We start from the raw sequence: 13,178 nt of genomic DNA, 5'->3' as shown, positions 1-13,178 counted from the left end.
TTTTAGCAATTTATTTATTAAGGAATCAAAAATGTATTTTTAGTACATATGTTATTAATGAGTGTCGATCATGCAAATTTAAGAAAATCCACCAAAGTTTCAGGCTTTACATAACCTAAATATAAGTCATTGATTTAAATAAAATGGAAAAGTATTTAAAATGTTAGATTTCTATTAAAATTTACATATACATTTATCTCTCATTTTTCTAATACTATTAAATTGACCCAGTCTATCTATTGGTTCGAGTTCATTCTTATTAAAACCTATGAGTATTTGTTTAACCCTTAAAGCTGTGTTATGTCCATCAAGTACTATAAGGCAAAGTGAGAAAAATATATAGACCTTAGGACAACCTATGTATAAACACTGTAGATACATAAAAGTTACACAGCTTTATGGATCCTACAAACATGATATATTCTAATAGTTACTGTTCTATTATATAAGCACTTGGTGAATTTATAAAGTTAATGGCAGTACTTGTGTTAGTATTGATACTTACAGTTATTCTTCATTCAATTCATTTGTTTCAGTCTCAAAATTAAACTATTTAGCTAAAAAATAAAACAACTTTACTATAATATAATTCTTAAATTAATCAATGGTCACAAGTAAAAATAAATCATAATTAAAATAAACAAATTGATGCGGAAACAAAATGAAGCTTTTTTAAAGTACTTTTCAAACAGCTGTAGTCTAATAATGAGCCAAAAAGAATTTATCTAGTATTTTAGTAAGTGATGTTATTAAGCCCCTTGGCTTGCTCCTTGTATGCTAGACTTCTCCAAAATTAGTATGCATTGTCTCCTTAGCATGTTTCTGCGCTTCGACTTGCCCAGTTAGGAGCTTCTCACAAATCATACACTTTAAAGTGAATTTATTTAGGTCTGTAAACTGTCTTGAAGATTTGGCTTCTTTCGCAAGTTGTTCAGCTTCTTTGTAGATATCCATATCTTCAGCTGGAAATACAGTTTGAATTCCACCCTAAAAACAAGTTAATATTTATACAATGATTTCTAATAAAAATATAATTTGTGCATACACATAGTATTATGTAGTATTTTGGTTTCAACAAAGAACATAACAAATTAGATAATGAAAATACAATGAATAAAATACATTTTATCAATTCCTATTTTTATCACAAGTCTGACCCAAGTTACAATACAGTTCATAAAAACACCTAAATGTATGCAAACATGTTTATAAAGTTTTTTAAAGACTGTTAATTATCACTATCATTATTAAATATTTAAATCAATAATCCCTTCTTAAAACCTAAATTATAATTACTTACATCTGATTGTTCTAAATACAATGGGTCATAGTGGACACCATCAAACAGTAGAAACACTCGTTGTCCATAATTCTTGTCCTCTCCAAACCTATTGATAATTGCATTTAAGGTGTCTACAACTGCCATTTCTATGCCATAAAATCTAGATAATATTGCTACCTGTAAATACATTTTTAATTTAATGTTAATGTACCTCTGGGAATAAAAATAGATACTTTTGGAGCTTTGTATTAAATACATGACATGTGACACATAGAACTCTGCATGGGTCTTGAACAAAAACTTATATGTATAGTAGATGTTTGAGTATCATCTGCTTCACTGCTCTCTAATACTGGGCATAACATAATGCAAAATAAAATTATCTGCCATTACCTCAATAGCACCTCCCCAGGAGCTTGGCTGTTGGATCCAAGCACAATATTCAGCATTAGGTTTACCAAGCATAGCCTCATTATAAGTTTCTTGGTCACCAGCTACTTCCATTCCTATTATCTGGCGCATGAGGGTATGTACTGTTGTATCAACATTTCCATTCAATACAAATCCTATAACAACAATAATTGGTTATTACATTTGGTAGCTGAGTTACGCTACTCCGAGAAAAATTATAATCTATGTCTTACTGGATAACTGAGAATTTAGAGTTTAGCTGTCAATATGCAACAGCTAACAGTATGAAATATATTAATTTTAAGAAATATTTAATGGTTAATTACTATTTCTCATTTGAATTAAATGAAAAAAATCTTAAGCCTCAAATAAAAATATTGAATAAAAGGGTAGTTAAATTTCCATGACAAATAGTTTTAAATTATCGAAAAAAATCAGTATTGAATATTGTGATAGTACTAACAAACAAAAGGTTACCTATACTAGTGAAGAGGCAAGAGTTATCTGAAGGAACTACTTTCTTCATTAGAATTCCGGGTCTACAAGGATCTTTCGGTTCATGTGGCGCTATTCCATTTTCAACTGGTTTTTTATTTATTGCTTGAGTCGAAGTTTCAGTAGCTGGCACAGATTTCTCCTCAATTATCAAGGTCTCGCCGGATTTTAAACCAATCTCACTTAATTTTTTCTCATCGTTACCAATATCTAGAGGTTTGGGCGGGTATCCTAATAAGACGCTTATTCTCTCACAACTTACATTCGTTACACTAGAAAGATACATTTTTAGTTCACCCACAGTACTTTCAGAGGTCAAGTCTTTTAATAACTGCTGACCGTTTTTACTTTTCACTCTAATAGCTAAGGATGCCATATTTTAAATATATGTATCACTAAGTTTTATAAAAAAAAAAATATTAAGAAAGTAATTTTATAAGAAAGAAGTATTCACAAAAGACTGGAAATATGTAAATAAAATAATAACATTGCGTTACGTAGACATTTATTTTGACGTACGAGTCAATTTTGACAACGACAATTGGCAATTGGCATTCGCCAGAGCCTAGAAACCTAGAACTCAGAACCAGAAGTTATTTGCGGCCAGCAGCTTTCAAGTGTCATCTTTTAAGGCCGATTTACATTATCTTAGTGTTTAGGAGAGTGCTTTAGTACAACTTGAAAGGCAAGTTCTTTAGCGTAGCGTTTACTAACGCAAGTAGCGTTTACATGTTTCAACTAAAGTACTATCCTAAAGCACTCTCCTAAACACTACGATAATGTAAATCGGCCTATATGTAGTATGTATTTACAAGATACTTAACTATTTTTGGTACATTTCCTCTAATGCAACTTTTACTTTTTTATTGGGTTGCAATTCACCAATCCTTGTACTGTTGACTTTTATACATCACACAGTCGAAGTATACATTTAAAACTATTATAAGTTTATGTCTAGGTTTATAAAACTATACAGGTGGCCAAAAAGTCGTGGATCAAACGCAACTAGGGGATAGATGAGGTCATCACCTGCAAAAAATTGTTCTACGAGAGGTCCATAAACTCAACCCCTGCAGAGTTATAATTTATTTTGCGTTTTTATAAGAAAACTAGCGGACCCCACAGACGTTGTCCTGCATGATATTTCAAGTGATTAGGATATTAAGCAAAGTATGAAAGTACCGACTGCAGCGCCATCTGCCGGGCGGATTTGTGAATCTAAACCATTCCCAGATCCCCTTGAACACACACAAAAAATTTCATCAAAATCGGTCCAGTCGTTTGAGAGAAGTTCAGTGACATACACACTCACAGAAGAATTATATATATAAAGATTGACTTTTTATACTATTCCTTATTAATATTCGAAAAAATCTACATTCTGTATCTTTTTCATAATAACCACTAGATTGGTACTGATGAGTCCTTGCGTTAGACATGCAATTAATAGTTGTTTATTGAGTGTATTGAAATTATATTAAGTTATACAATATAAAAATTTATCAAATCATAACTTTTTGTTTACTTCGGATCCCACTTTGAAAAAAAATACTCTACCTAAAAATGTGACTCTGTATTTATTTTGTTTTAATTATTTTATGATACAGCATAAAAAAATACATACATCACCTAACTTTCACCCCTCTACGATCAACTCCTATTTTTGATTATAGTAGATACTTATTTTTATTAAACTAAAAAAATGTTTCCTAGAAATAACATACATGGCAACGTTTGCCGGGTCAGCTAGTATATTTGTAAAATTACTGATCATTTCTATATAGCATCTATAAATATATTTTTTTTAATGTAAGACGGCGAGACCCTGTGCAATAATTGTATGACGTAAAACGTATCAACAAACACCTGGATTTTCAGCTTTTTTCTCCAGTCGCAGAAAACTATAGATAAGAAAAGTTCTGAGGCGTTCCAACATATGTACCTTCGTTAGTCTCCTTCATTATCGTCGGTGACGGTTTGTTACTGAAGTCTGAACGGCATCCGAGGAAATCAGAGCAGTAGCAGGAGTGTGGACATTCTATTCTTACCAGTACCTTGCAGTAAGCTATATAGTACATACTCATTGTTTTCGATATACATACGAGTCGGTCAATGTTTATTTATTTAATATATTATATAATCGTTTACTCAGATCAACTTCTAAAGATGTGGATTAAAAATTAAAATAAAACGACATTATATGGGTATTACATTAATTTAATTAAAAAAATTATAACATTCTACGTATTTTACATAAAATACCTACATACTAGGTCTTAATAAGTAACTTTTGGCACTGTAAACTAGATATGTGAAAAAACCGATAAATATTTCATTTATAATAGCAGTAGGCTAACTTCAATAGCAAAGCATTTATATGCTTTCCGATTACAACTTCAAAACTGAGATTTCCGATTATCGTCGATACGTATCTACTATCTATTGAAGTCGACTGGATTGTTTCAATCATTGGAAATTCGTATCGGTTTTGCAAAATAGCCCTGCAAGGTTTTTTATTTTTAGTACATCCGACCTACCTAGCTAAAATACTACGAATCAAATTTGACAATGGAATGATGATATAAAAATGGTTTGAATTGACCTCTCTGAAATTGTATTATTGAACACTTATAGAAACGTCCTATTTTCTACGTATTATAATTTATCCTATACATTTATCCTATATATTGTCGCATTATTATAATTCTAAATTGTGCTTAGATCAACATCTAGTCGAATATTTTGGTCTACTGAAACATGATTAACATATATTATTATTAATTATATTATATTATACAGGATACTTGATATCAGATTACGAAAATGTTTATTTGAGATAATCAATTTAACAATAATAGTTCAACGGGTCGTTCGTTTAAAATAACAAAATTCGTAACGCAATACAGTGTAACGAAATCTAGACTTGGCAAATTAACTAACATTTAATTAACAATTGCAGAATGATCTATGAAAACATTATTAATAATTCTGACTTTGTTAAAAATAAATTTTGTAATAGATAATTCTGCAATTTTTAGAGAAATTTAGGAATGCAATTAAAAATGTACAAAAGTACCTATGATAACGACTAGGAAAATGACGAAAATGGCATAATAGAAAGGAATTTTTAATTATATTTTCTTGGTTATATAGCATCTCTAACATGAGGTTGAAAAGGTAATAAAATCATATTTTTTTATATACTTAAACAAAACAAAACCTAAGCGTGTGAATCCGATACGTCGAAAAAATCCGCTGATTTATATAAAATTGGACACGTGAAGAAGATATTATTATTCCAATACAATTTCATATTATAATAGTATTACGTTAAACACGAACTTTACGCTAGTTATAATATTAAATATGCTTCTTCTGACATACAATTTCTTAGTTCCAAACAGTTGTCGATACAACAAAGTATTATTATAAGTTTAACTTAATTTTTTGCGTTTCCGTCAACCTCACGGTGCTACCAATACCATAAAATATATTAAAATCTCAATATAAATAATAAGTTACAAATAAGTACAACTTATAACATTAAAAGTATTACAATGAAGTATTAATTGTACAAAAATTGCGTAGAAATTATTCTTTGGTACGAATATCCATCTTAAACTATTTAACATAAAAATATTGTCTCATGACTAAATGATTTTCTATGAGTATTTTAACCAATAGGCAGTTCTAGTTATCTTATGTACATTAAAATGCAGTCAAATGGAAAAGTTAACTAATTAATAAATAGTTAAGTAAAATAAACATTTGAAAATGCAGTCTTAAAACTAAAATTCGAAAACAGAACACACGTGGTATGCACCTGTTGTGAAAATTATAAAATTACGGATCAGGATACTATTTTATTAAATTTTCTATTATGGTTTATCGAAAACAACGGTGCAATTCAGGTAAGACTTTATGTCCGATGTTTAGTGATTATTATACGTGAAATTTTATTGCTTGTATTACTGCTGTGAAATATTCTGAGAAACTTTTGGATGAAATTTGTAAAAATTATAAGACAAAATCTTGTTGGATTAAAACGCGAATATACCGTTACAAAATTATTTTGGAACCGAATAAAACTGCCTAAAAATTCCACCTTTATGACTCTACTTAATTCTGCTGATTAGCCAACAAGAGAAAAATGAAACAGACCAAATGGAAAATAAACAAGAAGTGAGGAACTAAGGAACAATGCCAAAACGATTGATAACTCATTGTATTGTCTGAAGTTATAAACGCGTTTAAATCCAGTAAAATGAAAATGACTCACTCCCAGCAGTATTATTGGCCTAATACGGTCCATGAACGGACACAGATTTCGTACGTTTTGTGTTCCTATGGGGTCGCCTGTGTCTAGGATGACGTAATGGCCACCGTCACGTAGGCCGTCTGACATATCTCGTCGACCCTCGTAGACCCCTCCCTACCACGAGGGGAGGCATCTGCTCATCCTCTTCCTCATCATCCTCCCCACCTTCGGAGCTGTCCTCCCCACTCCATACATCTGGCTTCACGGCTTGGTACGACGCGGAAAAACCTTTGAATACGATGGAATCGTCCGTACGGAATTTCACAAGTAATGCTTCTGTTGTTGATACAATTTCTGGAGGCATCTGTTCATGAATTAATACATTTCAGTAAAACTCATTTAATTAATAATTTCTATTTTTCTATTTTGAATCGAAAAACGTCGAACATTCATATGTACGGTGAAAGAACTCATCGTGATGCCAGCATGCCTTAGACCCAAAGGGTCGACGGCGTGTGTCAGGCACAGAAGGCTGATCTCATCTATCTCTCTACTTGCCTATCATATTAAAAAAAAACAAATCACGATACAGATATCTTCGTCGTTAACTCACCTTAGTTCCACAATAATTTCCATACGGCCCAACGCTTCCTTCTAATCCTCCTAAGATTTGGACAAAGTCATAACCGCAGTTGGCCTCCGGTTCCAACTCAAATGTGAGGAATGTGAGTCTAACGAATTGGCCAACTGGTGCCACAATACTCCAATCGCAGTTGGCATGGGATTCATACGAATCATGGCCATATCGAGCGTGGGAATATAAGTGTTTAACTGTGTCAGTTGCTCTTAGGTAGCCGCCACATGCTGAAAAGAACGAGTGATATTTTTTAACCTGCATTCTTACCGCGTATCAAAAATCAAGTTTGCAGTCACATAATTCCGTGTTTAACGTCAATATTGGCATTGTTAACATATTGACGTGACAACGTCTTATAATTCGATGGAGCCGGCTGCACGCACGAAAAAACATGACGCATGCGGCGTTACCTCGCTCTGAGGCGTTCCATTTAAGGCATGAAGTGCAAGCGAGAGCGCGGAACGAGCGACAAAGAGGCACGATCGGCAGCCTCGTTCGGCAGCGTTCGTTCGTTAAAAAATTGACATAATTGTATTTATGCGTACAAATAAACTTAACTTAATCAATTCAATTGTGATTTCTATTTACCTCCTTCTTAAATCCATACAAAATATCTATCAAACAAATAAAATTAAAATTTTCTTTTGAAAAATGCAACCATTCCATCAGTATTTTCATATGACGTTGTCACGTTCAACTATCGTCAGTAAACCGACTTTACAGACAACCGATTTTTTTTAATTGAGTCAATTATTGTTATGGCTATTGAATACATGTTAAGCTGCTGGTAAATTTGATGTAAGAGATAAAAGATCAATGTTTTTTTTTTGGATTAAATAAATTTATTAAAGTTCTCCTCTTATTGTCAGATACTTATATATATGTGTGGTTCATATAAAACAAGGTTAAATAATTACCAGTGGAGTAAGTAGCGAAGAAGCCCTTCCTCTGTACGGAGGCATCCGACTTGAACACCACATACATGAGGTTCTGTGAAGCGACTACAGGGTGTGGCAACTTGCTGCCACAGAATCGACCCAACGTCGGTTCATCAGCTGATGCACCGTCGTAAATTGTCACATGGTCGTATGTGCATTCCTGGTAATAAGAGTTTGAGATCAGACTGTATTGGTAGGGACAGCAACGATATTTACAGCGTATTCAACAAAATAATCTCTCAAAGAAACTGATAACGCTACGATGTTACCGTCACGTTACGATGTTAGTCCGTGAACGGTTAAAATGTGATACGGTGCAATGGTTATATCCTAAATACCAGTTAAATATATACATAGTTAAATAGCATTTATTAATGTTGTTATTTTAACCATTTTTTTGAATAAATTTCAGCTATTTGTATATAGGTCATATGTTCGAATCATAGCTGATTAAAGTATAGTTAGACTATATACTATCTCAGTACTGAAGTATTTTTGCTACACACAGCGAATAAAATTAATATTAAAGCCACCTTATCAAACTACTATCATCTGTGACTGAATGCGATAGATCCCAAAAACTCACGACCTGGCAATAATACGGAAATAATGAACAAGCTTACGGACTGTAGCGGGCGGTTGGATGAGTGCTCAGGCGCTTTTGCAACACCTTCTACACAAGGAGAGATCGCAATAAGGGAAAGCAATGAGATCGTCCAGCGCACTTCATGTCCATCACCGGTGCGAAGTGCAACTTGGACCTTCGCCATGGCTGACAATATGAGCTCAGACTCAACAAGCTCCATGTTAAGCATAAGCTCGACACAAAATCAACAGAGTCCTCGAGGACTAGGTGAGGCTCTTTGCACCCCAGGGGAGAAGTCGCGCTTCTGGCGACCCCGAAAGAGAACGAGACAGGATGACGAGGAGAGTAGCTGCAGCGACACCCCTATCCTTTCGCACGAACGCACGAAAGCGGGATACCAAAGAGCCCGGAGAGTAGAGAGAGAAAGTGAAGCCGAGGCGGAACTCGCGGCTCTTAACGAGAAACCCACTGAGACAGGTACGGTTGGAAACGCCAGAAGACGCATCGAAGAAAACCTGGCTGCCGTAGAAAAAGTGGCCAGGTGTTCTATGAACCTAAAAGGTACCTTTGTAGCCGCTCTTAAAAAGGCAGTTGTAGCAATCAGAACGGATGCTGATAATCTGGCCGTGCAAACGCTGTCGGATGAAACTCGAGCTCTGCAGCTAGAAAATGAACGCCTCCGTGCACAACTTAATTTACTACAAGGCGAAATGCGCGAGCTGAGGTCGATCTTGCAAGCTCCGAAGGACCACCCAGCTGTCAATGTAGACGAACTGGAGGCTCGGATCCTCCGACAGGTAGGTGAGCATATCAATGCGCAATTTAAGGATCTCGGGTCAAGGCCCAACTTGGAGACGCCAGCCCTTCCCCTTCCGACTGAGAGTAAAAAGAGCAAAAAAGGTAAGGCGAAACCACCTTCCAAATCACCGATGTCAGCTGCAGCTTCGAAAACAAAACGGGGAAAGGCAACCGTGCAGACGCTTGCCGTTGGAAATAATGAGCAAAACCGTTTGGCAAACGCGCCGAGGATGGAAATGTTTGAAAGAAATACACCTGTCTCCTCTCCCGCTAGTGCCATTGTATTGCCACACTCCTGGCCCTCGCTGACCACCACCAATGAAGAAAATTGGACGATGGTTACTAAAAAAAAGGCAAAAGGCGGCAAAGGCGACGCAAAAAAATGTGAGAGCTCCAAAGTCGGCAACATCGAAGGCTGAAAAGCCCCCACCCAGGACACTGCCCAAGCTAAAGGCACCTCGTACCGCTGCAATTGTGCTCACTTTGTCTAAAGACGCTGAAGCTAAGGGTGTTACCTACGCCGCTGCCCTAAAAGAAGCACGGGCTAAAATAGATCTGAAGGAGGCTGGAATTGAGGGCGTTAAGTTTCGCCGAGCGGCAACAGGAGCCACGATAATTCAGATCCCCGGAGCCGGCAGTGGGGAAAAAGCCGATACCTTAGCCAACCAACTCAAAACAGTACTGAGTGACAGCGGAATCAAGATTACACGGCCCGTCCGATGCGCCGATGTCCGCATCTCTGGCCTGGACGACTCTATTACAGCGGATGAATTGCGCGAGGCGATTGCGGCGAAGGGAGAGTGCCCGGCTGATCAAATAAGGATCAGCCGTATACGACAAGATAAATCGGGTCTTGGCGCAGCGTGGGCTAACTGCCCCGTAACGGCCGCCAAAAAACTCTTAGCGGGGCGTTTCTTTGTCGGATGGGTTGCGGCAAATATTAGTGTTGCAAAGCCAAGAGAGCTACGGTGTTTTCGCTGCTTACAAATCGGGCACGTAGCTAGCCGCTGCATGTCCGATACTGATCGTAGCCAACTGTGTTTTCGCTGTGGTCAAGCCGGTCACAGGGCAGCCTCCTGCAGTGAAAAACCCAAGTGCCTACTCTGCGACGAGGCCGGTAGGAAAGCGGATCACAGGCTAGGTGGCAACAGCTGCACAGCTCCCAGTGTGAGGGTACCCAGGCGCCGCTCGTCACCTAAAAAAAAGACGCCCGCAAAGTCTCCGCGCAACAATGCGCGTATGGAGGTCATAGAAACCGCAGCAAATTAACATGGCCCTACGGTTTCTTCAGAGCAACCTAAACCACTGCGCTGCTGCACAAGACCTACTGTACCAGAGTCTAGCGCAGTGGAATATCAACGTTGGTATAATTTCCGAGCCCTACTCAATACCCGAAAAAGCGAACTGGGTTGGCGACCTCGACGGTCTGGCCGCAATTATCGTTACACCGGCAGATGGCTCGCCCTGCATTGGTCCAGTTCGAAAAGGCCACGGCTATGTGGCAGCAAAGTTGGGTAGCAAAATGTGTATCGCGAGTACCTACTTCTCCCCCAATCGCTCGCTGGCTGAATTTGAGGCCTTCCTAAACGAACTGGGAAGCCTGGTGCAATGGAGCCATCCGAGACATTTAGTCATCGCTGGGGATCTGAATGCAAAGTCTGTGGCCTGGGGTTCACAGGTGTCCAGCCCACGAGGAAAAGCGTTGGTGGACTGGGCAGCAGCGCATTGTTTGGTAGTGGCTAACAGGGGCTCTGAAGCTACGTGTGTTCGAACAAACGGAGAATCTATTGTGGATGTGACGTTCACGAGCCCCCATCTTTCGTGCCGTGTTCAGGACTGGGAGGTCCTGACGGGGGTTGAGACGCTTTCGGACCACCGGTATATCCGCTTCCGCACTCTCTCTCCGTTGGCCAATCCTAGCTCGGACCCGTCAGAACTGGGCCCAAAATGGGCACTTGGGAGTCTTAACAAGGAACAGGCGGAATTGGCTACGATTGTGCAGGCCTGGTGCCCGATCCCAGCCTCCGTAGATCCAGAGGAAGAGGCAGAGTGGTTTCGTGGCGCAATGACTTGCATCGCGGATGCTGCAATGCAAAGAAGACGCCCTGGAGCTCACCGGACCAGTGTATTCTGGTGGTCGGCAGAACTCGCCCAGTTGCGGATTGCTTGTGTAGCAGCTCGTCGAGGCTACACCAGGACTCGCAGAAGGCGACCAATTCGCATAGAAGAGGAAAAACAAGCATATAGCGTATACCGAGATGCAAAACTGGCGCTGCGAATAGGTATCGCCGAAGCAAAAAAGAAAGCATGGCAAGAACTGCTTGACACCCTGGAGCGGGATCCCTGGGGACGCCCGTATCAGATTGTCACAAACAAGCTGCGCTCGTGGGCCCCGCCACTCACGAAAAACATGGAGCCGGAACTGCTCAGCACAGTGGTTGCGGAACTTTTTCCTGAACGCGACGCCCTGAGCTCCCCACATGAGACGACCACGGAACACAGTGTCACAGTGTCTGAAGTATCTCCTTCGGAGCTGAAGACAGCAATAACACGCATGACCACTAAAAAAACTGCACCTGGTCCCGATGGCATGCACGGACGAGTGTTAGCTCTGGCCCTCGACGCTGGTCTTGACATGCGCTTTCGAGGCCTACTCACGAAATGTCTTAGAAATGGCCTCTTTCCGTCGACATGGAAGACTGGGTTGCTAGTTCTTCTAAAAAAAGGTGGAAAACCTACAGAGTCACCATCAGCGTATCGACCTATAGTTCTCCTAGATGAAGCCGGCAAGCTCTTCGAGCGTATTATTGCCGGTCGGATTTACAATCATTTGGAAACTATAGGACCAAACATACATGAGGCTCAATTTGGCTTCCGGAAACATAGGTCAATGATCGACGCAATTGCGCGCCTGCGAAGCGTCTGCGAGGAGCAGGTGTCACGGGGCAGAGTGGTTTTCGCGGTATCGTTAGACATCGCGAACGCTTTCAATTCCTTGCCATGGGACTGTATCGCGGACGGCCTTCGCCACCACGGCTTACCGGCCTATATAAGAAAATGTGTAGCATCGTACCTCAACGGCCGCCGTGTTATCTTCCCGAAACAAAATGGCATAGGGAGTCACCTCATCAAGTGCGGCGTCCCACAAGGCTCGGTTCTTGGCCCCCTTCTTTGGAACATAGGTTACGACAGGGTGCTGCGAGCGAAACTAGTCCCTGGAGTGTCAACTATATGCTATGCAGACGACACCCTCGTGGTCGCTATTGGAGAAGATTTTAAGGAAGCGCGCCTCCGAGCGACAGCTGGAGTAGCTCGGGTGGTTTCTGAAATCAAGAAGCTCGGCCTTGTTGTCGCCCTTCAGAAATCAGAAGCTATATGCTTCTACGGCCACAGAAAAGCTCCACCTCAAGACGTAGACATCATCGTCGGCGGAGTAGCTATCCGGGTCGGTACTACGCTCAAATACCTTGGGCTGATTCTTGACCCACGGTGGACTTTCAGACCACACTTCGTGGCACTTGCCCCTAAGCTCACCGCCACCGCAAACATGCTCTCGCGCATAATGCCAAACCTCGGCGGGCCGAGTGGGGGCTGTCGCCTCTTATACGCAAATGCGATCCGGGCAAAAGCACTGTATGGGTGTCCCATATGGGCCGACAAACTGACCGGGTACAATCGCACAATACTCAGGCAGTCGCAGCGAGTGGTCGCTGCCAGGGTTGCGAGGGCGTACCGCACTGTGTCTTATGACGCAGTGTGTGTTATAGCCGGTA

At 39.6% G+C, this 13,178-nt stretch overlaps 2 protein-coding genes across 4 annotated transcripts in view; both read right to left on the bottom strand.

Moving 5' to 3' along the window:
* On the bottom strand, positions 1–2,702 carry LOC125063598 (ubiquitin thioesterase OTU1). The gene is made up of 4 exons (XM_047670107.1): positions 2,171–2,702; positions 1,676–1,848; positions 1,301–1,459; positions 1–987 (listed from the first exon to the last, which is right to left on the bottom strand). Exons 1-4 carry the CDS (start codon positions 2,562–2,564, stop codon positions 778–780), a joined length of 936 nt encoding a protein of 311 aa, XP_047526063.1. The 5' UTR covers positions 2,565–2,702; the 3' UTR covers positions 1–777.
* A 2,943-nt stretch (positions 2,703–5,645) lies between these two features.
* The window catches only part of LOC125063151 (tolloid-like protein 1), a 72,813-nt gene continuing 65,280 nt past the window's right edge, over positions 5,646–13,178 (bottom strand). For all 3 annotated transcript variants that reach the window (XM_047669406.1, XM_047669405.1, XM_047669404.1), the window contains exons 18-20: positions 8,001–8,181; positions 7,060–7,310; positions 5,646–6,810 (exon numbers count right to left, since the gene is read on the bottom strand). In XM_047669406.1, the coding sequence (XP_047525362.1) occupies positions 6,574–6,810; positions 7,060–7,310; positions 8,001–8,181 (669 nt within the window). In that variant the 3' untranslated portion in view covers positions 5,646–6,573. The remainder of the gene's footprint in view (positions 6,811–7,059; positions 7,311–8,000; positions 8,182–13,178) is intronic.

Source organism: Pieris napi, chromosome 3 (assembly GCF_905475465.1).
Source record: "Pieris napi chromosome 3, ilPieNapi1.2, whole genome shotgun sequence".
NCBI classification, from domain to species: domain Eukaryota; kingdom Metazoa; phylum Arthropoda; class Insecta; order Lepidoptera; family Pieridae; genus Pieris; species Pieris napi.
This window is presented reverse-complemented; position numbering and strand designations above follow the sequence as displayed.

Excerpts from the sequence above, each read along its gene's own strand:
- LOC125063598 (XM_047670107.1), bottom strand. The coding sequence starts at position 2,564 with ATGGCATCCTTAGCTATTAGAGTGAAAAGTAAAAACGGTCAGCAGTTA. Across the intron at positions 1,849-2,170 it reads TTGCCTCTTCACTAGTATAG|GATTTGTATTGAATGGAAAT; the intron begins GTAACCTTTTGT and ends TTGTTGTTATAG. Across the intron at positions 988-1,300 it reads TGTATTTAGAACAATCAGAT|GGTGGAATTCAAACTGTATT; the intron begins GTAAGTAATTAT and ends ACTTGTTTTTAG.